Raw genomic sequence first — 23,590 nt, forward strand, 5'->3', positions numbered from 1 at the left:
AAGCCATACTAGATTTAGTAATGAGTAATGAACCAGATTTAGTTAACGGCTTAACTGTATGTGAACATCTATCCAATAGCGATCATAACATGATCGAGTTCAATGTAGTGTTTGAAAGGGAAAAAAGTGAATCAGCTGCTAAGATTCTAGACTTGGGTAAGGCCGACTTCAATGGGATGAGACAGAGACTGTCCACAGTAAACTGGGCAAATCTGTTAATGGGTAAAACGACTGATGATCAGTGGGAAATGTTTAAAGAAACATTTAACGTGATACAGAATCGGTTTATATCCCTGAGGGGCAAGAACTCTACTTGCCAAAAAAAAGCCATGGACAACTAAAGAGGTAAGGGACAGAAGTGCCGAGTGGATGATCCATCTCAGCCTCCTCCCAATATCCCCACCATCACGGAAGCCAGTCTTCGGCCAATTCGATTCACTCCACGTGATATCAAGAAACGGCTGAGTGCACTGGATACAGCAAAGGCTATGGGCCCCGACAACATCCCAGCTGTAGTGCTGAAGACTTGTGCTCCAGAACTAGCTGCGCCTCTAGCCAAGCTGTTCCAGTACAGCTACAACACTGGCATCTACCCGACAATGTGGAAAATTGCCCAGGTATGTCCTGTCCACAAAAAGCAGGACAAATCCAATCCGGCCAATTACCGCCCCATCAGTCTACTCTCAATCATCAGCAAAGTGATGGAAGGTGTCGTCGACAGTGCTATCAAGCGGCACTTACTCACCAATAACCTGCTCACCGATGCTCAATTTGGGTTCCGCCAGGACCACTCGGCTCCAGACCTCATTACAGCCTTGGTCCAAACATGGACAAAAGAGCTGAATTCCAGAGGTGAGGTGAGAGTGACTGCCCTTGACATCAAGGCAGCATTTGACCGAGTGTGGCACCAAGGAGCCCGAGTAAAATTGAAGTCCATGGGAATCAGGGGGAAAACTCTCCAGTGGCTGGAGTCATACCTAGCACAAAGGAAGATGGTAGTGGTTGTTGGAGGCCAATCATCTCAGCCCCAGGACATTGCTGCAGGAGTTCCTCAGGGCAGTGTCCTAGGCCCAACCATCTTCAGCTGCTTCATCAATGACCTTCCCTCCATCATAAGGTCAGAAATGGGGATGTTCGCTGATGACTGCACAGTGTTCAGTTCCATTCGCAACCCCTCAGATAATGAAGCAGTCCGAGCCCGCATGCAGCAAGACCTGGACAACATCCAGGCTTGGGCTCATAAGTGGCAAGTAACATTCGCGCCAGATAAGTGCCAGGCAATGACCATCACCAACAAGAGAGAGTCTAACCACCTCCCCTTGACATTCAACGGCATTACCATCGCCGAATCCCCCACCATCAACATCCTGGGGGTCACCACTGACCAGAAACTGAATTGGACCAGCCATATAAATACTGTGGCTACGAGAGCAGGTCAGAGGCTGGGTATTCTGCGGCGAGTGACTCACCTCCTGACTCCCCAAAGCCTTTCCACCATCTACAAGGCACAAGTCAGGAGTGTGATGGAATACTCTCCACTTGCCTGGATGAGTGCAGCTCCAACAACACTCAAGAAGCTCGACACCATCCAAGATAAAGCAGCCCGCTTGATTGGCACCCCATCCACCACCCTAAACATTCACTCCCTTCACCACCGGCGCACTGTGGCTGCAGTGTGCACCATCCACAGGATGCACTGCAGCAACTCGCCAAGGCTTCTTCAACAGCACCTCCCAAACCCACGACCTCTACCACCTAGAAGGACAAGAGCAGCAGGCGCATGGGAACAACACCACCTGCACGTTCCCCTCCAAGTCACACACCATCCCGACTTGGAAATATATCGCCGTTCCTTCATTGTCGCTGGGTCAAAATCCTGGAACTCCCTTCCTGCAGCAATGCCCTGGGGCTGAGATGATTGGCCTCCAACAACCACTACCATCACTGTGGGAGAACCGTCACCACACGGACTGCAGCGGTTCAAGAAGGCGGCTCACCACCACCTTCTCGAGGGCAATTAGGGATGGGCAATAAATGCTGGCCTTGCCAGTGACGCCCACATCCCGTGAACGAATAAAAAAAAAAGACATAAGGAAAGGGCATACAAAAAGGCAAAAAAAGGGCACAGATCCTGGCGAATGGGAAAGATACAAAGATCAACAAAGGGTCACAAAACAGTTAGTAAGAGCTACAAAAAGAGAGTATGAAAAGAAACTTGCAAGGGATATCAAAACCAATACGAAGAACTTTTATAGTTATATTAGGAAAAAGAGGGTGGTCAGGAGCAATGTTGGCCCCTTAAAAACTGAAAGATAACTGAATATTGTCATTGACAATGGGGAAATGGCGGACATGTTGAACAATTACTTTGCGTCAGTATTTACAGTAGAAAAAGAGGATAGCATGCCGGAAATACCAAGAAAACTAATACTGAATCGGGGACAGGGACTCGATAAAATTAACATAAGTAAAGTAACAGTAATGAAGAAAATAAGGAACATAGGAACAGGAGCAGGCCATTCAGCCCCTCGTGCCTGCTCCGCCATTTGATAAGATCACGGCTGATCTGTGATCTAACTCCATATACCTGCCTTTGGCCCATATCCCTTAATACCTTTGGTTGCCAAAAAGCTATCTATCTCAGATTTAAATTTAGCAATTGAGCTAGTATCAATTCCCCTTTGCGGAAGAGAGTTCCAAACTTCTACCACCCTTTGTGTAGAAATGTTTTCTAATCTCGCTCCTGAAAGGTCTGGCTCTAATTTTTAGACTGTGCCCCCTACTCCTAAAATCCCCAACCAGCGGAAATAGTTTCTCTCTATCCATCCTATCCGTTCCCCTTAATATTTTATAAACTTTGATCAGATCACCCCTTAACCTTCGAAACTCCAGAGAATACAACCCCAATTTGTGTAATTTCTCCTCATAACTTAACCCTTGAAGTCCGGGTATCATTCTAGTAAACCTACGCTGCACTCCCTCCAAGGCCAATATGTCCTTCCGAAGGTGCGGTGCCCAGAAGTGCTCATAGTACTCCAAGTGACTGTCAGCTAAGATAGAAGCCCATGGAATCGAGGGAAAAGTACGAACTTGGTTAGGAAGTTGGCTGAGCGAAAGGCGACAGAGAGTAGGGATAATGGGAAGGTACTCACATTGGCAGGATGTGACTAGTGGAGTCCTGCAGGGATCTGTCTTGGGGCCTCAATTATTCACAATATTTATTAACGACTTAGATGAAGGCATAGAAAGTCTCATATCTAAGTTTGCCGATGACACAAAGATCGGTGGCATTGTAAGCAGTGTAGACGAAAACATAAAATTACAAGGTGATGTTGATAGATTAGATGAATGGGCAAAACTGTGGCAAATGGAATTCAATGTAGACAAATGTGAGGTCATCCACTTTGGATCAAAAAAGGATAGAACAGGGTACTTTCTAAATGGTAAAAAGTTAAAAACAGTGGATGTCCAAAGGGACTTAGGGGTTCAGGTACATCGATCATTGAAGTGTCATGAACAGGTGCAGAAAATAATCAAGAAGGCTAATGGAATGTTGGCCTTTATATCTAGAGGACTGGAGTACAAGGGGGCAGAAGTTATGCTGCAGCTGTACAAAACCCTGGTTAGACCTCCTGGAGTACTGTAAGCAGTTCTGGGCACCGCACCTTCGGAAGGACATATTGGCCTTGGAGGGAGTGCAGCGTAGGTTTACAAGAATGATACCCGGACTTCAAGGGTTAAGTTACAAGGAGAGATTACACAAATTGGGGTTGTATTATCTGGAGTTTCGAAGGTTAAGGGGTGATCTGATCGAAGTTTATAAGATATTAAGGGGAACGGATAGGATGGATAGAGAGAAACTATTTCCACTGGTTGGGGATTTTAGGAGTAGGGGGCACAGTCTAAAAATTAGAGCCAGACCTTTCAGGAGCGAGATTAGAAAACATTTCTACACACAAAGGGTGGTCGAAGTTTGGAACTCTCTTCCGCAAATGACAATTGGTACTAGTTCAATTGCTAAATTTAAATCTGACATAGATAGCTTTTTGGCTATCAAAGGTATTAAGGGATATGGGCCAAAGGCAGGTATATGGAGTTAGATCACAGATCAGCCATGATCTTATCAAATGGCGGAGCAAGCATGAGGGGCTGAATGGCCTGCTCCTGTTCCTATCTTCCTATGGTCAAGGTGAGTGAGGTCAACTGTCAAGTGGCGTCTCCTACCAACTGCACCAGGCACTACACCCCCCATCCCCCACATACCAATAAACTCTTTCCATCAGTACTCAATTCTTCCAACCAGATGCTTCCTCTCACCCCCTCGTTTCATGCTGCCCACCCACAACTCACACACTGACAGCTATTCAACCACGACAGGCACATCACCCAGACACACATCCCGCTTTCTTGCAGGAGGAGGTGGCGCATATCAGGAGGCAGCAAGTGACAGTGGCATTTAGCCCCACGAGTCTGTTCCACCATTCAATGAGATCATGGTGGACCTGTGACCTAACTCCATATACCCGCCTTAGCACAATATCCCTTAATACCCTTGGTTCACAGAAATCTATCAATCTCAGATTTAACATTCACAAGTGAGTTAGCATCAACTGCCATCTGCAGAAGAGCATTCCAAACGTCTCCCACCCTTTGCGTGTAGAAGCATTTCCTAACTTCACTCCTGCACGTCCTGGCTCTAAATGTTAGGGTATGTCCCTGCATCATAGTATTCAAGTCTAGGAGACCTCCAAAAACAGTTACAAATGTCTCTGCAGCCAGAAGCAATAATCCAGCCACTAACCTGTAAATCCTGCATGGTCCCTTTAAAAAATGCTGGTGAGGGGTCCTCCAGGTATTCTAAGACATGTTTGGGTGGTCGGGGTTAAGACTGTGCGTTGAGTTGAGCGTTAAACACCATTTTGTGACTTTTCACTTTAAATTAGCGTTGCACACTGATTGAAGCCATTTTCTCCCTACTTTACACGATTCCAGCGTTCGTTATCTGCGCCTGCGCCAACTCCTATACCAAGATGGCGTCCGGCACACGTCACACGTGCATGCGCATTCAAGACGCCATCTTGGATGTCGGAGAGGCTGTGTAGCGCCGAAACAACAGTCTCATGGAATGTATTCCCTTCTGCATGATCGTGTCTATGGACTAGTTCTGTTCATTCAGCAGTTCACACTGAATTATTAATGTTCAACTTTTTAAAATTCTTCAATCTATGACAGCTTGTTTTCAAGGTTAAGTAATGACACTCGTGGAAATGATCTGAACAAAGCTGTCATGAGCTGTCACTGTTCTGCAAATTTATTTAAATTTTATTCTCTTTGAGGTTACTGGGCTTCAGTTATCTGTCAAAAACTTTTACTAGGCAGTTATGATTAGGATGTTAATTATTACAATAGAAATAGCTGACATGATGCTTACCAGTTTCATGCACTGATATCTCTAAAAACTGATATTTAGACGACTCCTATTAAACACATTTTCGATCCTAGTGCAAAACTCAAATTGGAAAAACCACAACCCATCATTTCCAATTTTGGAATTTCATAGCAAAGCAAAACATAAAATGTTCCCCAATGATCTGTTTTTTTTTAACATTTATCATAACAAATGCAGTCAACCCACTATCCAGTTTGCACATCTGATCACTTTGGTATAAAACATACATTTTTGTTCAGTTTCTTCTGTTGTTTTCATGTACATTGAACTGCAGATTCATTACTAACTGCACCTAGGACAGAAATGAATAAGTTGGCTATTTTCTACCTAATACTTGCAGAAATCCAGATCCAAGCATAAAATTGGTTGGCCTAGTAGTTGTAACAGTATTCAGGTGCACAGTGGAGCCCTCTGAGTCCCACCTCCACACTGCCAAAACATGTCTTATGCTATTAAAGGAATGGCATCACTGTAACAAATCTTAAATATGTCTGTCATATTTATGCACAGGAGGTTTGTTCAGTAATATGCACAGCACGATAAATGTGGTAATTTTTCATTAAAATTTAGATAAGAGTAAAAATACATTGTAGCTAAAAATGTTTCAATTAGAAGTTAGGAGTGCTAAGACTCAGTAGCCAACACTGAGGCTCTGTGTCTGAGTCTTCAAAGATGGCTGTTTCAGGAATTAAGCTTATAATTCCCAATTATCCACTGCTTAAACATTTCCCTTTTCTCTCAAAACACTCATGGATCAGCTTAAGTTCACAAATAAACATTAGCCCCAAAGGTCTAATCCTGCTAATATTAAGATTTACTCTATCAGATGAGAGTGCAGATTAGTTTAGGTTACCATTATAATTTCTTGCTAATTCATAGAATCAGAGAATGGTTACAGCACAGAAGGTGGTCATTCGGCCCATCGAGCCCATGCTGGCTCTCTGTAAGAGCAATCCAGTTAGTCCCATTCCTCTGCCCTTTCCCCGTAGCCCTGCAAATTTTTTCCCTTCTAGTACTGATCCAATTCCCTTTTGAAAGCCACGTTTGAATCTGCCTCCACCACCCTTTCAGTCAGTGCATTCTAGATCATAGCTACTCGCTGCGTAAAAAAGTTTTTCCTCATGTCGCCTTTGGTTTTTTTGCCAATCACCTTCAATCTGTGTCCTCTGGTTTTCGACTTTCACCAATGGAAAGAGTTTATCTCTATCTACTCTGTCTAGACCCCTCATGATTTTGTACACTTCTATCAAATCTCCTCTCAACCATCTCCACTCTAAGGAGAACAACTCCAGCTTCTCCAGTCTATCCATGCAACTGAAGTCCCTCGTCCCTGAAACCATTCTAGTAAATCTTTTCTGCACGCTCTCTAAGGCCTTCACATCCTTATTAAAGTGGGGTGCCCAGAACTGGACACAATATTCCAGTTGTGGCCGAACCAGTGTTTTATAAAGGTTCATCATAACCGCCTCCCTCTTGTACTCTATGCCTCCATTTATAAAGCCCAGGATCCGATATACCTTTGTAACCGCTTTCTCAACCTGCCCTGCCACATTCAACGAACTGTGCACATATACACCCAGGTCTCTCTGTTCCTGCACCCCTTTTAGAATTGTACCCTTTAGTTTACATTTCCTCTCCTCGTTCTTCCTACCAAAATGTATCATTTCGCACTTCTCTGCATTAAATTACATCTGCCATGTGTCCGTCCATGCCACCAGCCTGTCTATGTTCTCTTCAAGTCTATCTCTATCCTCCTCATCATTCACTACACTTCCAAGTTTTGTGTCATCTGCAAATTTTGAAATTGTGCCCTGTACGCCCAAGTCCAAGTCATTAATATATATCAAGAAAAGCAGTGGTCCTAGTACCGACCCCTGGAGAACATCACTGTATACCTCCCTCCAGTCTGAAAAACACCCTTTCACCACAACTCTGTTTCTTGTCACTTAGTCAATTTTGTATCCATGCTGCCACTGCCCCTTTTATTCCATGAGCTTCAACTTTTGCTGATAAGCCTATTATGTGGCACTTTATCAAATGCCTTTTGGAAGTTCATATACACATCAACTGCATTGCCCTCATCAACCCTCTCTGTTACCTCATCAAAAAATGCAATCAAGTTAGTTAAACATGATTTGCCTTTAACAAATCCGTGCTGGCCTTCCTTAATGAAACCACACTTGTCCAAGTGACTATTAATTTTGTCCCGGATTATCGTTTCTAAAAGTTTCCCCACCACCAAGGTTAAACTGACTGGCCTGTAGTTGCTGGGTTTATCCTTACACCCTTTTTTGAACAAGGGTGTAAGATTTGCAATTCTCCAGTCCTCTGCATTCCATCCGGACCGGGTGACTTATCTACTTTAAGTACAGCCAGCCTTTCTAGTACCACCTCTATCAATTTTTAGCCCATCCAGAATCTCAACTACCTCCTCTTTTACCGTGACTTTGGCAGCATCTTCTTCCTTGGTAAAGACAGATGCAAAGTACTCATTTAGTATCTCGGCCATGCACTCTGCCTCCATGAGTAGGTCTCCTTTTTGGTTCCCAACGGCCCCACCCCTCCTCTTACTGCCCGTTTACTATTTACATGCCTATAGAATACTTTTGGATTCCCTTTTATGTTAGTTGCCAGTCTATTCTCAATCTCTTTTTGCTCCTCTTATTTCCTTTTCCACTTCCCCTTTGAACTTTCTATATTCAGGCTGGTTCTCACTTCTATTATCAATGTGACAGACAGCTTTTTCTGCTTCATCTTACTCTATTTCTCTTGTTATTTATATTAGGCTGGAATTTGCTGGAGCACGGCATCTCATGGCGTGCCCAATAAGTTAGACCTTATCCTGCATCCTTCAGCTCAAAAAACCTTTGCCCTGTAAGTTGCTGGAAGTGCGAGCTGATAATGGCGTGATGAGGGCAATAGGGCATCTGGGACCTTGGTAACGGCGGGACCAACAGTGTATCTCCCTAACCAATGAGATTTAAGGATTGAGAAATAAACAGAAGAACGACAGTGAAGGAGGGTGAATTAGAATGGGTGGATTTAATGTCAAATCAGGTACAGAAAGAGAAATAAAGAGTGGGAAAGAAAGACTGGATTAAGAGAGAGAGGAAAAAAAAGACAGAAAGGAAAATAAATTTTTTTACAATTTAACATTTTAAAATCGCCAACAACTATTCATTACCTGAAGGAATGAGACTCCACAATTTTAATTGTTCACTTTCTCGGCCAGAGAGGCAGTCATTAACAAAAATCACATCGTTAAAAGAGTACTTACAATATTAATTAGTAAATTTAACTTTTTGTGGTGAGTTTAATGGGTAATTAATGTGCAAATGCAGCAACTTCTTAAAATTACAGGGGGGTTAAGCGCGAGATGCCATTTTCATGAAGCTAAAGGCGGAGCGAGGCAAATCGTCCAGCAACTTGTGGGAATTCGAAATTCACAGGGTATCTTTTCCTCTCCACAAGTTGCTGGCCAATTTGCACATTAATAATGGCGTGCGTCATTCACACGGCATTATTTTCTCAGCAAATTCCAGGCCATTGACTTCAAAATGTGTTATTTTCAGATGTGCTATATATTTGCTAAACTCTAAATTGTAGTTACAGTATATTCTAGCTGATGGAGGTGTTACAACTCAAGGATCTGTGCTTTTATCGTTTCTAACACATTCATACCCACTATCATTATGCATTTTTGTCAAGGTCGAACCTTCCCATGTTAGGAAATGTCAGAAAGGTAAAACTTTTTTTCTTTTTGTTCCTTTCTAAAATGCAGTGAGGACACTATAATTGGCCTCCCCACGTCCCAACCAAGAAAGGCAAAACAATGGGCAAAGGAATCCCACTGCTGATTGCTAAATGAGTAACTCCTGTTGGAAATTTGCATTTGTGGACACTGTGAGGACAGTGCTATATTCTGTGGAGATGTCCCCATAATTGAATTCATCATCCAGGCATACAGATGAAGAATGACCGCTAGGGTGACATGCTGTAGCACTATTGCTGCCCATGGAATTCTATTCCATCTGAAGTTACCAACTTCAGGGCAGGAGGTGTAATGGAAAAAAATTGGATGTGAATAAAAGTGCAATGAATATTTAAAATGTGCTGACAATCTTCCCATTGATGAAGCGAGCAATTGTAGGACACATTAGGGGTATTTTTGACTTTGAGCAATATTATAAAACAGGTGATAGCGAACCGGCAGCCTGTTCTACATCTCACCCAATTTTCATTTCCATTGACAGTGTCTGTAGTATAATTGAAATTTGGATCTACCTGACCACATAATTGGTTAAAATCAATTCTTACAGGACAACTGTATGTTTTAACTCACAAGTAAGAATACTTCTTAAGATGGTTACTTCATTATTACTGCTAATTTTGTGATAGACACACATCATGGACTTTGTTGTTAATCATCCTCATATAATGGTTGTGATGCCTTTAGCAAAGTGAAAGCCATGATGTGGAGATGCCGGTGATGGACTGGGGTGGACAAATGTAAGGAGTCTTACAACACCAGGTTATAGTCCAACAGCTTTATTTGAAATCACAAGCTTTCGGAGGCTTCCTCCTTCATCAGGTGAGTGTGGGATTCCATAAAGGTACAGCATATATAGTCAGAGAACAATGCCTGGTGATTACAGATAATCTTTCCAACTGCCCGTTATCAAGGCAATCAAAGGAGTTGAATAGTGTTCAGACAGAGAAACATTACATACAAGACTACTGAATACACAAACGGTCAGAACACAAAGACCGTTTGTGTATTCAGTAGTCTTGTATGTAATGTTTCTCTGTCTGAACACTATTCAACTCCTTTGATTGCCTTGATAACGGGCAGTTGGAAAGATTAACTGTAATTACCAGGCATTGTTCTCTGACTATATATGCTGTACCTTTCTGGAATCCCACACTCACCTGACGAAGGAGGAAGCCTCCGAAAGCTTGTGATTTCAAATAAAGCTGTTGGACTATAACCTGGTGTTGTAAGACTCCTTACAAAGTGAAAGCAGCAGTACAGCAGACCTACCTTTGATTATTACAAGCTAATTGTTGCACCATGTAACCATATTTCACAATGGAAAGGTCATAGTACCAAAGGAAACATCGAAATTTTAGTTAAACGGAGGAAAACACATTGAACACAAAGGGCCCGATTTTAGCACCCGGTCTCAGGTGCGTTCTCGGCGGGGGGGCCTCTAAAATCCCGAAATCGAGGAGCGGGACCGGATCGCGCCTCGATCCCGCCCACTTCCGGGTTCCGCGCTGACGTGCGGGGGTGCGTGGGCAGCCCCCGCTGGTGGGAATCCCGCAGGCAATTAAAGCCAGCGGGGTTCCACTTGAGTGTATTTATCTAGCTATTTCAGGTCATTAAATGACCTGATTGAGCTGTTTTTTAACAAGTGTGGGATTTTACGGTGAAATGAGACTGTTTCCCATACTGGGGGAAACACTCTCACTCCCAACGGACGTGTTGCAACCAGCAGCCCGTGGCAGCTGCCAAGGTGCATTCCACAGGTGGGGGGGGGGGCGGGGGGGAGAGCCTTCACCAACGCAGGAGGACACTCCGTAACATTGGGCAACGCTTGCCCTCCATCACCCTCCTCCAAGCAAGAAGATTCACCGGCGTGGAAGGGCAACCCCTGTGCGAGGACACACTTTTCTACCGTGCACAACCCCGCAGACCTACACCTGCCAGATGGGTGCTGCGTTGACATCCTCGGAGGACGAACAGCATGACCAGCCTCAGCAGCCTCGCAGTCCACGCCGTCCGCCTCAGAGACGTGCATCCCCACAACACGGTGCTGTGGCACATTCACCTGCACAGCAGGATGGAGGGCAACCGCAGAGAGAGATGCGTCGCAGGAGGCACTACCCTCCGCACAGGGTCTACAGACCGAGGCTCAGCTTCATGGACCTCTCTGAGCAGCAGTGCATACGTAGGCTCAGAGTCACTCGCCAGGTAGTCGTCAACATCTGCAGCCTCCTTAATGACGAGCTGCTCCCGGATGGACCAAGCAGCATCTTCTTACCCGTCGCCGTCAAAGTCACCACTGCCCTCAACTCCTTCGCCTCCGGATCCTTCCAGGGTGCCACGGGGGACATCACCGGGGTCTCTCAGTCGTCTGCACACAAGTGCATAAGGCAGGTCACCGATGGGTTGTTCCGCAGGGCCTTGACCTACATCAACTTTGCCATGGATGAGCGCAGCCAGACGGAGAGGGCGGTTGGATTCCATGATGTGGCTGGCTTCCCACGGGTGCAGGGTGTAATCGATTGCACCCACATAGCAATACAGGCACCTCCACATGAGCCAGGGCTGTTCATCAACAGGAAAGGGTATCACTCCATGAACGCCCAGCTCATTTGTGACCACCGCCAGAGATTCCCACACGTGTGTGCCAGATACCCTGGCAGCTGCCACGATGCCTTCGTCCTCAGGGAGTCCACCGTCCCGCCCCTCTTCCACGCACCCAACACTGGCAACGGCTGGCTCCTCGGCGACAAGGGATATCCCCTGCACACGTGGCTTATGACACCTCTGAGGAACCCCATTACCGAGCCGCAGCGTCGATATAATGACAGCCACATTGCTACCAGGTCTACAATGGAGCAGGCTATAGGGCTTCAGGTGCCTTGATCGTTCCGGGGGAGCGCTCCAATACACGCCACTCCGAGTGGGATGAATTATAGTTGTCTGCTGTGCCCTGCATAACATGGCACTACAGAGAGGGGTGCCGCTGGAGGAGGCCCCATGCACACCCACCACCCACATTGAGGACGACAATGAGGAGGAGGAGGAGGAGGAGGAGTACGAGCGAGAGGAGGAGGAACGACCCATGGCCCGAACACCGGCTCACCTGTGTGCTCGTCAGGCCAGGGAGGCACTCATATGCCAACGGTTCTCCTAACATCACACTGTGTGAGGCGTTCACATGTCATAACGTGCACAGACGAGGGTCCATACAGGCTCCCTCCACAGAAGAGTGGTGCCTGTACACCTGCACCCACTGCATTATGCCCAATGGGTGGGACGGGGTGGTCGTCGTCATGATGAGGCACACGGAAGGGACATATTGCACAAGCCGCAGAATTATGGACAAGAGGTGGCAGCATTGGTGAGAAAAAGTGAGTTTATTTTGTGTTGCCATTCAAAGACTGGAAATAAAAAGATAACAAATAGACAAACACCCTGGTGCAATCCCTGTGTGCTCACGGAACTTTGGGTTTTCGTTTCCTGGTACCCCTACGTGGTGCTACCCCTGTGGCTCCAGCAGAGGTGGTGGCAGGTTGCTCCTGTTCATGCTCTGACCTGGTAGATGCTTTGGCCCGACGCCCCCTGGGTTTCGGTGCCCGTGAGGGCACCTCCACAGCCTTCCAGGCTGCAACCGGGGACATCCCCGGTGTCTCTCAGTCGTCTGCGCAGAAGAGCCCTGCAAATACACCTACACCCACTCTGCAGTGACACACTGGGTGGCATCAGTGGTGGGTCCTCATAGGGATACCCAGGAGCGGGCATTATTGCACAAACCGGACAGGATTCGCGAAGACATGGCAGTAGTGGAGCCAATATAATGTGTGATGTGAGTTGTTCTTTAATTCAATAGAATTAAGAACCATGACAAACCCTCAAACACCCTTGTGCATCCCCTTCATGCTCACGACACGTTTGCCTTACGCTGCCTACTGCACATATGTGATGCATGCCCTGTGGCTGCAGCACAGGTGGTGGCAGGTTGAGTGAGGCTGGCCGTGAGAGAGATGCACGAGAGGGTGAGTATGGGATAGAGCCATGAGATTGTATGAGGATTGGGTTGCGTGGTAGTGGCGGGGTGAGTACTCGCGAGGTGAGTAGGTGCAGGTAAGATGAGGATGAGGTTTGAGTGGGTATGAGGGGTCATGTGACAGAGTAGTGTTGGCAGTGCCGAAGGAGATGTGGGGTGGGGGCAGTGTTGTGGCAGGCGGAGTGTAGGGGAAAGACTACGTGTTCTCACTGTGGCTGACCTACTGAGGTCATTGGAGCGCCTCCTGCACTGTATGCAGGTGGGCGATATGTTGGTGGCGCAGCTGACCCCCTCTGCCACCTCGAGCCAGGCCTTGGTGGCAGAGGCAGGCCGCTTCCTCCCGGCCGCCGGGGGGAAGATCTCTGTCCTCCCCCTCCTCCTCACCCCATCTAATGATACCTGGGGTGAGGCATTATTAAACTGGGAGCAGCCTTCCCCCTGGGCTGCTCCATGCTGTAATTTTTTCTGTTTGTTGCAGCATCTGTCAGTGGAGGACTGCCCCTTTAAATAGAGCGCCTCCAGCTGACAGATCTTACTGCGCATGCGCAGCCCGCCCGACGCGCAGATCAGCATCGGGGAACCCGGAGGAGCAGGTAAGTGGTTCCAATTAGTGTGTTGCCTGCTACGATCGCGCGGGCAACCCACTAATTTCACCGGGCGCGCTGGCCTACCCGCCGGGAACCCGCACCCCTGGTAAAATCGGGCCCAAAGCCTCTCATCCCTGATATTATCTTAATAAATCTCTTTTTAATCTTCTCCATGGCCTTGACATCCTTCCTGAAACTGGACACAATGCAGGTAAAGTTCAACTTTGACGAGGGCACAAGACAAGCGATAGCAGATTGTCCACGCGTTATACACCCACCCGATTAAAGGAAAATCAGGCGAGGTGTATAACAATCTGCTGCCATCTGTTTTGCGCCCCGCCAAAGTTGAATTTAACCCCAATATTCTAATCGCAGCTTACCGATGATTTGTATAGGTTTACCATTATCTTTTTTCCATTGCACTTTATAATCCTATTTATAAAACGTAGAATCTCATATGCTTTTTTTTTTAAAAAGACCTCTATCAACTTGTCCTCCCACTTTTAAAGATTTGTGTATCTGAACCACTAAGTCTCTCTTCTTGTCTACCCCTTTTACTGTTTTATTATTTAGCATATATGCCCTCTCCTTATTCTTTCAACCAAAATGTATCACATCACATTTATCTCAATTATATTTCATCTGACAGCTATCTTCTATCCTTGTGAAGTCATCAAGTTGCTTACTGTCCTCTTCACAGTTAACCATGCTTTCTGTTTTTGTGTCTTCTGAAAATGTTAATATTGTGCCCCCTATACCCAAGTCCAGATCATTTACTTATATTGAGAAGAGCAATGGTCCCAACACTAACCCCTGGGGGACACCACTCTTTACATCCCTCCAATCTGAAAACCATTCATTGACCACAGCTCTGTTTTCTGTCTGATAATCGGCTTCCTATCCAGGCTGTCACAATACCTTCAATACCACGTGCCTTAATTTTATCAATAAGCCTACGTAATTAGCACCTAATCAAATAACTTTTGAAAATCCATATGCACAATATCCACTGCATTTCCTTTATCTTTCTGTTATTTCCTCAAAGAACTCTATTAAATTTAGCAGACATGACTTGACTTTTACAAATCCATGCTAATATGTCCTTAATTTGCCCATGTCTTTCTAGATGAATATTAACTTTATTCCAGTTACAAATTTCATGGCCCAGAATTTACTGTGAAAATAACGTGAGGCTAACAAAGCTCACCGTCATTTATTCACAAATCGAACAGCAACTTCAGGCAAGTGCACATCTGCAGTTAAACATGGAAATCCACAAGTTGCTGCCCCATTCGCAACAGCTTCGTGAAAGTGGCATCTTGCTGTCTGACTCACCATTCAAATATATTAAACGGCGTGAAATTCCTGTACTTACATGGTTGATGTGGACTAAGCTTGTCACAAAAAGTTTGGACTTGTCCATTCCAGTCTCAGTATCCTTTTAATGACATGGTAAGTCTTAATTACTGCCAAACAACCGCTCTGGCACTTAAAATTAACTTTTACAAGTGTGGAATCTCATTCCTTCAGCTTTAAATTATTTTTGGAGATTTAAAAGAAAATTTAAATAACCTTTTTTTCTTTCTGTCTTTTTTATCTTTCTCTCTTAATCCAATCTTTCTTTCCCTCTCTTTATTTTGCTTTCTGTACCTGATTTGACATTGAATTCACTATTCTAACTTACACTTCCTGGTTCAGACTGAGCTGTTATTAACGATTCTTCAATAAAAGCATAAGCAATAGGAGCAGGAGTAGGCCACATGGCCCCTCGAGCCTGCTCCACCATTCAATGAGATCATGGCTGATCTTCGACCTCAACTCCACTTTCCCACCTGAACCCCATGTCCCTTGATTCCCCTAGAGTCCAAAAATCTATCCATCTCAGCCTTGAATATACTCAACGACTCAGCATCCACAGCCCTCTAGGGTAGAGAATTCTGAAGATTCACAACTCTGTGAGTGAAGGAATTCCTCCATATCTCAGTCCTAAATTGCTGACCCCTTATGCTGTATCTATGCCCCCTAGTTCTAGACTCTCCAGCCAGAGGAAACAGCCTTTCAGATCTATCCTGTCAAGCCCCCTCAGAATCTTATCTGTTTCAATGAGATCACCTCTCATTCTTCTAAACTCCAAAGAGTATAGGCCCATTCTACTCAATCTTTCCTCATAGGACAACCCTCTCATCCCTGGAATTCAATTCAGTCAACCTTCGCTCATCGCCTCCAAGGCAAGTATACCCTTCCTTAGATAAGGGGACCAAAACTATACACAGTACTCCAGGTGAGGTCTCACCAAAGTCCTGTACAATTGTAGTAAGATTTCCTTACTCTTGTACTCCATCCCCCTTGCAATAAAGGCCAACATACCATTTGCCTCCCTAATTGCTTGCTGTACCTGCATGCTAACTTCTTGCGATTCTTGTACGAGGTGAGCCAAATCTCTATGAACACCAACAATTAATAGTTTATCATTTAAAAAGTATTCTGTTTTTCAATTCTTCCTACGAAAGTGAATAACCTCACATTTCCCCACATTATACTCCATCTGTCACCTATTTGCCCAATCACTTAACCTGTCTATTTCCCCTTGCAGACTCTTTGGGCTAGATTTTAAAACAGAGGCCGGGCATGGGGCGGGGAGGGGGGTCAAATTGAGGATGGGAAACCCATTGGTACGATTTTTCCCGGATGTCCTTGCGATTTTCACGTAAGGACGTCTTTTATTTTTTTTTGTCGGTTTCTCGTCCGACTGACCGGCCTGAGTGGTAGGCTGGTCTCAGTCAGATGGGAGACCAGCCAGGGAGAGGATGTCCTCAGGTAAATTTTCTTGCAAGTCTTTGTTTGTATGGATTGAGGGGCTGGGGGGGTCACGGGGGGGAGGGGGCATGGTTGGGCGCAGAGGCATGGTGGACATTGGTGGGCACAGGGCATGAGTGCACAGGTTGGCACGGGGGTCATGAATCATGGGGGGAGGGATCAGGGGTCAGTCACAGGGGGGGGGGGGTTGTCGGGATCGGGGGTCATCGCGGGGGTCCGTGATCATTGAGGGGTGGGTCGGGGGTCGGAGGATCAGAGTGGGGGGAAGGATCGGGGTCGGGGGGAGGATTAGGGGAGAATCGGCGTTGAGGATCGGGGGATGCCAGGATCGGGAGTCGGGGCGAGGCGTAAAACAGAAGGCCCAGGAATACTGGCCCCCCCAGGGTTGAAATCAGGAAGTCCACAAAGATGGAGGCCTGAAGCCTCCTTGAAAGGTTTTAAGGCCCGACCCGCCTCCTGGGAGCGAGTTGGTTGCCCCCCGCTTTTCCCATCCTGGTGAAAACCAGAAATGGGCGGGTCTGAAATGGTGGCAATTTTCAATGCCCCCCAACCCACCCATTTTGCACAGTTGAAATTGAGCCCTTTGTGTCCTCCTCATAGCTTACTTTCCCACCTAGCTTTGTATCGTCAGCAAACTTGGATACATTACACTCGATCCCTTCATCTAAGTCATTAATATAGATTGTAAATAGCTGAGGCTCAAGCATCAATCCTTGCAGCACCCCACTAGTTACAGCCTGCCAACCTGAAAATGACCCGTTTATCCCTACTCTCTATTTTCTGTCCTTTAACCAATCCTCTATCCATGCTAATATATTACCCCCTTACCTTGTGTAACAACCTTTTAAGTGGCACCTTATCGAATGCCTTTTGAAAATCCAAATATACTACATCCGCTGGTTCCCCTTTATCTACCCTGCTAGTTACATCTTCAAAAAACTCTAATAAATTTGTCAAACATGATTTCCCTTTCATAAAACCATGTTGACTCTGCCTAATCATATTATGATTTTCTAAGTGCCCTGTTACCACTTCCTTAATAATGGATTCCAGCAATTTTCCCGACAACTGATGTCAGGCTAACTGGTCTGTAGTTCCCTGTTTTCTCTCTCCCTCCATTCCTGAATAGCGGGGTTACATTTGCTACCTTCCAATCCACTGGGACTGTTCTAGAATCTAGGGAAATTTGGAAGATCACAACCAATGCATCCACTATCTCTGCAGCCACCTCTTTTAGAACCCTCGGATGTAGACCATCAGGTCCAGGGGATTTATTGGCTTTTAGTCCCATTAATTTCTCCAGTACTTTTTCTCTACTGATATTAACTACTTTAAGTTCCTCACTCTCATTAGCCCTTAGTTCCCCACTATTTCTGATATGCTTTGTGTGTCTTCTACTGTGAAGACAGATACAAAATATTTGTTTAATGTCTATGCCATTTCCTTATTCCCCATTATAATTTCTCCTGTCTCAGCCTCTAAGGGACCAGCATTTACTTTTGCTACTCTCTTCCTTTTTACATACTTGTAGAAGATCTTACAATCCGTTTTTACATTGCTTGCTAGTTTACTTTCATATTCTATTTTCTCCCTTTTTATCAATTTTTTGGTCATCCTTTGCTGTTTTCTAAAACCCTCCCAATCCTCAGGCTTACTACTCTTCATAGCAACATTATAGGCCTCTTCTTTTAATCTAATAATATCCTTAACTTCTTTAGTTAGCCATGGATAAATCACTTTTCCCATGGAGTTTTCATTTCTCAATAGAATGTATATTTGTTGAGAATATTGAAATATTTCTTTAAATGTTTACCATTGCTTATCTATCATCCTACACTTTAATCTAATTTTTCAGTCTACCTTTGCCAACTTGCCCCTCATACCTATGTAATTGGCTTTATTTAAGTTTAAGGCTCTAGCTTCTGATTTAAGTATGTCACTCTCAAACTCAATGTGAAATTCTATCATGTTATGATCACTCTTCCCCCGGGGATCCTTTACTGTGAGATTACTAATTAACCCTGTTTCATTACACAGTACAAGATTTAAAATAGCCTGTTCCCTGGTTGGTTCCATGATGTATTGTTCCAGGAAACTGTCTTGAATGCATTTCATGAACTCATCCTCCAAACTACCTTTGCCAATTTGATTTGTTCAGTCTATATGTAGATTAAAGTCCCCCATGATTATTGAGTTACCTTTGTTACAAGCTACCATTATTTCTTGATTAATACTCTGTCCAACAGTATAGCCACTCTTAGGGGGCCTAAAAACTACTCTCACCAGTGTTTTCTGCCCCTTGTTATTTCTTATTTCCACCCATACTGATTCTACTTCTTGATCTTCCAAGCCAAGATCCTTTCTCACTGCTGTCTTTACATCATCCTTTATTATCAGGGCTACACCCCCTCCTTTTCCACTCTGCCTGTCTTTTCAGAATGTCAATCTGATTGGTTAAGGAGATACACAGTTGCTTGCCCTGTTCACACAGGTCCCAAATGCCCTCTAGAGGGCACCATACTTTCTGGATGTCCCGCTGACAGCAACTTGCCATGCAAAACCACATGGAAAGTCTATGTGCAAGTGCAAGTCTAATGAATGGTGGGTGCCGTCCATTCGCCACTCGCAGTAAATTCTGGCCCCTGTGCTTTATGCTAGATACGCTCTTTAGTTCAATGTCACTGGTCCCGCTCATAAGCAGACCACAAATCCCCTATTATCCGAAGTGATAATTAAATAATGCGTAACCCAGGGATCATAATATAATCCATGTTGCATGTACTGATTACTGTAATCTCGCAAATGCCACCATTTACATTCTCCCATCTTTACAAAATGCAAATTAAAAATCACACTAAAACAATGAGGCATGATTGTAAACAACAAACTGGCTTATTTTACATATACCACACGAATGAACAGAATACAATTTTCACTTTGAAACCCAACCATTTCCTATTGTTCCTCGAACCATCAAAAACAATAAAAATGCATCTCTGCTACTATTCTAGGTGAAAACTCAATTTCAAGCTAGCTAATCTTAAAATAACTGGTACTACATTTAGATTACAAGCAGGATGTGACTGCACACCCCAGGCTAATGTCTCTGACTGTCTGTATGAAGGCAAAAATCTATTCTGATTTAATTAGCCTACGATTGGTATTCCAGCCACATCGATTCAAAGCCAGTGGTACATCAGAGTCCAGCTGGCACCATTAACTGGAAAACTAAAACCCAGATCAGATTACCAATATCATCGAATTCCAAAGTGTGTCAAATGCTTCAACCTCTGCTATTCCTTTCACAGGTAGAGTTGATGGAGTGGCGTTATTCACTTTTCTGCAGTTTTTTTTTGCAGCGATCATGATAGAAAGCCAGTAGAGGGGTGAAATCCCAACTTGGACTCATGCTGACCTCTTGCTAAAATTATTAACAGCAGGAATTTCACCCCCACTCCAGGTCTCGGCGATCAAATTGCGTGATTCAAACTAAGTAGTTTTGTAACACAAGATCTGAACTATCAGTAGGGCGATTTTCTTCTCCACGAGGAACGCCAGTGTGTTCCCAGCATCTAGATTTACTAAGGCTGTGGAAGGGGGAGGATTTCAACTTTAAAGAGTCACCTGCTAGTGCTACTGATGCCAACAGCCATTTCGCTGTCTCTCCCTCCACTGAGGCAAGTGACCCAGCGGTGGTGAAAAAAACATCGGGAGCACACCAGATTTATGGCAGTCAGGCTCACCCTGGAAAATCTTCAGGGCTCAGGGCAGCAGACATGGGACAAGCTGAAGTCTTGCCCTGCCACAGCTGCACTGCCATGGGAGTGAGAGGAAAATCTGCCCCCCAGATATTTTTTTCACGGGGCTGCATGTGAAAATAGCATACCCTGCATCTGATAGAACAACTTTATCACACCAGAATCTGTGTGATCTTCTCTATTGCCACAACAGGGCTGTAGGATGCTCTTAGCGGCGGGGGGGGGGGGGGGGGGGAGGGAAGGCGGGGAAGTTATATTTTATCATTAGCGCTCCCAGTAAAGAACTTTATGCTCTGGCGCACATGTCAGGAATTAGAGGACGTCCCCTCCATTTAACAATGGCCCAGATTTTGTTGTAGCAGGGCATCTAATGGTGTCTGCCGTTAGTTAGACATGCACGTTTAGGTTTTTGAAATTTTTTGCGTGGCAATTTGCTGAAATTGCGAGCTGATAATGGCACAGTGAGGGAAACAGGGCATCTGAGACCTGAGTGAACAGGGCAAGCAAATGTGTATCTCCTTAATCAATGAGATTGAAGGATTGTGAAATTAAAGCACAAGGACTGAGAAGGCAGTGTAAATTAGGGTGGGTGAATTCAATGTCAAATCAGGAACAGAAAGAGAATTAAAGAGGGGAAGATTGGATTAAGAGAGAAAAAAAGACAGAATGAAAAAGTTAAAAAAAATTAATTTACATTTTTTTTAAATCGCCAACAATTACAACCTGAAGGAATGAGACTCCACACTTGTAATAGTTAATTTTCAATGCGAGAGAGTTTGTTTGGTAGTAATTAACACTTATCACGCAGTTAAAAAGGGTACTTAGACTGAAATGCACAAGCCCTAACTTTCTGTGGCGAGTTTGGCTCGTGATCTACTTCACAAGGACAGGAACGTCACGCCGTTCAATGTATTTCAACGGTGAGGCGGGCGGCGAGATGCCATTTTCATGAAGCTAACAGCGGAACGGCGCAACTCGGACCGCAACTTCCGGATTTTTGCGTTTAACTGCACATCTGTCCTCGCCTGAAGTTGCTGTGCCATTTGCACATGAGTAAGGGAGAGCGCCATTTGCCTCATTGTTATTTTGACAGCAAATTCTGGGCCATTAATTTACCTCATGAAGCAAATGAGGTAAAGATATGATGTGGATAAATCGTCGAGCAGAAATTGATAGCCAAGTTCCGCACCCATGAGGACGGCCTCAACCGGGATCTTGGGTTCATGTCACGCTACACGTTACCCCACCAGCGAACAAATGTTATCTGTTTTTAATATAATGGGTCATTTGCTGGCTCTCTCTGCCTTCCGGATGTTTCTGCCTCTCTCTGTGTTTTTTTTCTCTGTTTTTTTTCCCTGTTTGTTTTTTTGTTGAATGTGTATTCGGGGGTTCTGCAGATGACACCTCTCTGTCTGAACACGGTGATTGCCTTGGCAATGGGCAGTTGCAGGGGCAGTCTGTAAACACCATGTATTGTTCAATATGTATAAATGCGTAGGCTTCAAGGAGCTCTTGAAACATTTGCCTGAGGAAGGAGAAAATCTCCGAAAGCTTGTGAATTTAAAATAAAATTGCTGGACTATAACTTGGTGTTGTAAAATTGTTTACAAGAGGTAAAGATAGATTAACCTGAGCATTAATCTGATGTGTCGCAATGCAGTCAACCCAGCATCTTTTGTGCCTTCTTCCATAGCAGTTATCGAAATTTCAGGTCATTCGCCGTGTGACGCGAGGTGAGACTCTCTATGAGTGGAAATCGCGTCTATCAGTTAACAGGTAGGCAGACTGACTTTTCAAGTTCGCATGGATGAGAGGGGAGACGGGGAACAACAGGCTGTGCCGCGAAACAGCCGGTTTATTTAGCGCATCCCAACACAAAGTTCACTGAACTTCACCGCACGACCTACTGCAATGCAATTATCGCTGACAGCTCTTGCCCGGGTACAACCGTTGCACGTTGCTACAGAAATAAATGTTTTTTTTTTCCCACATCGTTCACCTGAGGAAAGAGGTAGCCTCCGAAAGCTTGTGAATTTAAAATAAAACTGCTGGACTATAACTTGGTGTTGTAAAATTGTTTACAACAGAAATAAATGAGAGACGGGTCACATTAAAAACAGCAAAAACTTACTTCGTGACGCCGTTTTCCACGTAAGTGGTTTTATAAAAGCCGACCAGGGAGCCGAGGAGACTGCCCTCAAACTGCAAGGTGAGTAGATACTCCTCGCCGGCGGCGGTGGTAGGCGGCAGTTCGTGCTCCGCTTCGAGCACCAGGTACTCCTGAGCCTTGTACTCGAAGCACCGCAGCAGCTTGAGCTGGCCGGACTGGGACGAGCCGGGTCTCTTGTGGAGAGCGGGCGGCGCGGTGACTCTGCTCGCCCTGATGTGCAGCCACAGGTACCTGGTGGGTTTGGTGGTGCGGATGCTGACCACGTTCGTGCCCGCGTACCGCCCGCCATCCATGTCGGGCTTCAGCTCCAGGTCGTAGTGGGTCGGGCTGATGTAGTCGGGGAGGCGAAAGTGGTCCCACGGCCCCTTGGAGTCAGAGCTCGGGGGGCAGAAGGAGGAGGTGGGCGGCGGGGCGGGGGTGCTGCTGCTGCTGCTGCTGGTGGTGGTGGTGGTGCTGGAGACGGCGGGGCTGCCGGCCGTCGTGTGACTCGCCACCTCGCACACTTCACTCCTGTTGCTCAGTCCCACTCCCAGACCGACCGCCAAGCCGACGGCGACCACCACCCCGCAGATGACGATGGCCGCGTGTTTGGCACTGAAGCAGCTTTTCTTCCCCGCTCCATCCTCGTAGCTCTCCATTTGGTGCATCTTTCACCCGGCGCCAAAAAAAAAAAAAAATTATTGGAAGGGAGAGAAGGTGAAGTTTACTCTCCCAACACCGCCAGCCCGCCCGGGGAGATATTTTGGCCAGCGCGCAATGTCCGCCCCAGGATGTCCCACCCGAGTTAAATATAAAACTGCAGCATGTTAATTAGCGATGGGAAGCTTCCAGAGGTCAAATAACACGTCAAGAGCTCCAAAAAAAAAACCACAAGTGGTGTGGCCCAGATTGGGGGTTCAGGTATGCAAATTGCAAGGTTTTTATTTTGTTGCTTGTTTTTATAACTCTTCACTTCTGACACAAATAGATTGCTTCATCTTGGATTCTGAATTGTCAGGTTATTTATTGACTTT

General features: G+C 45.4%; 1 protein-coding gene across 1 annotated transcript in view; it reads right to left on the bottom strand.

The window, feature by feature from the left end:
- The window catches only part of enpep (glutamyl aminopeptidase), an 89,787-nt gene extending 66,496 nt beyond the window's left edge, over window positions 1-23,291 (bottom strand). The window contains exon 1 of the mRNA XM_067991007.1: window positions 22,539-23,291. Coding sequence (XP_067847108.1) covers window positions 22,539-23,224 — 686 coding nt within the window. The 5' untranslated portion in view covers window positions 23,225-23,291. The remainder of the gene's footprint in view (window positions 1-22,538) is intronic.
- Window positions 23,292-23,590: the final 299 nt, after the last annotated feature.

The sequence above is a fragment of the Heptranchias perlo genome, chromosome 1 (assembly GCF_035084215.1).
Source record: "Heptranchias perlo isolate sHepPer1 chromosome 1, sHepPer1.hap1, whole genome shotgun sequence".
In the NCBI taxonomy this organism is placed as follows: Eukaryota; Metazoa; Chordata; class Chondrichthyes; order Hexanchiformes; family Hexanchidae; genus Heptranchias; species Heptranchias perlo.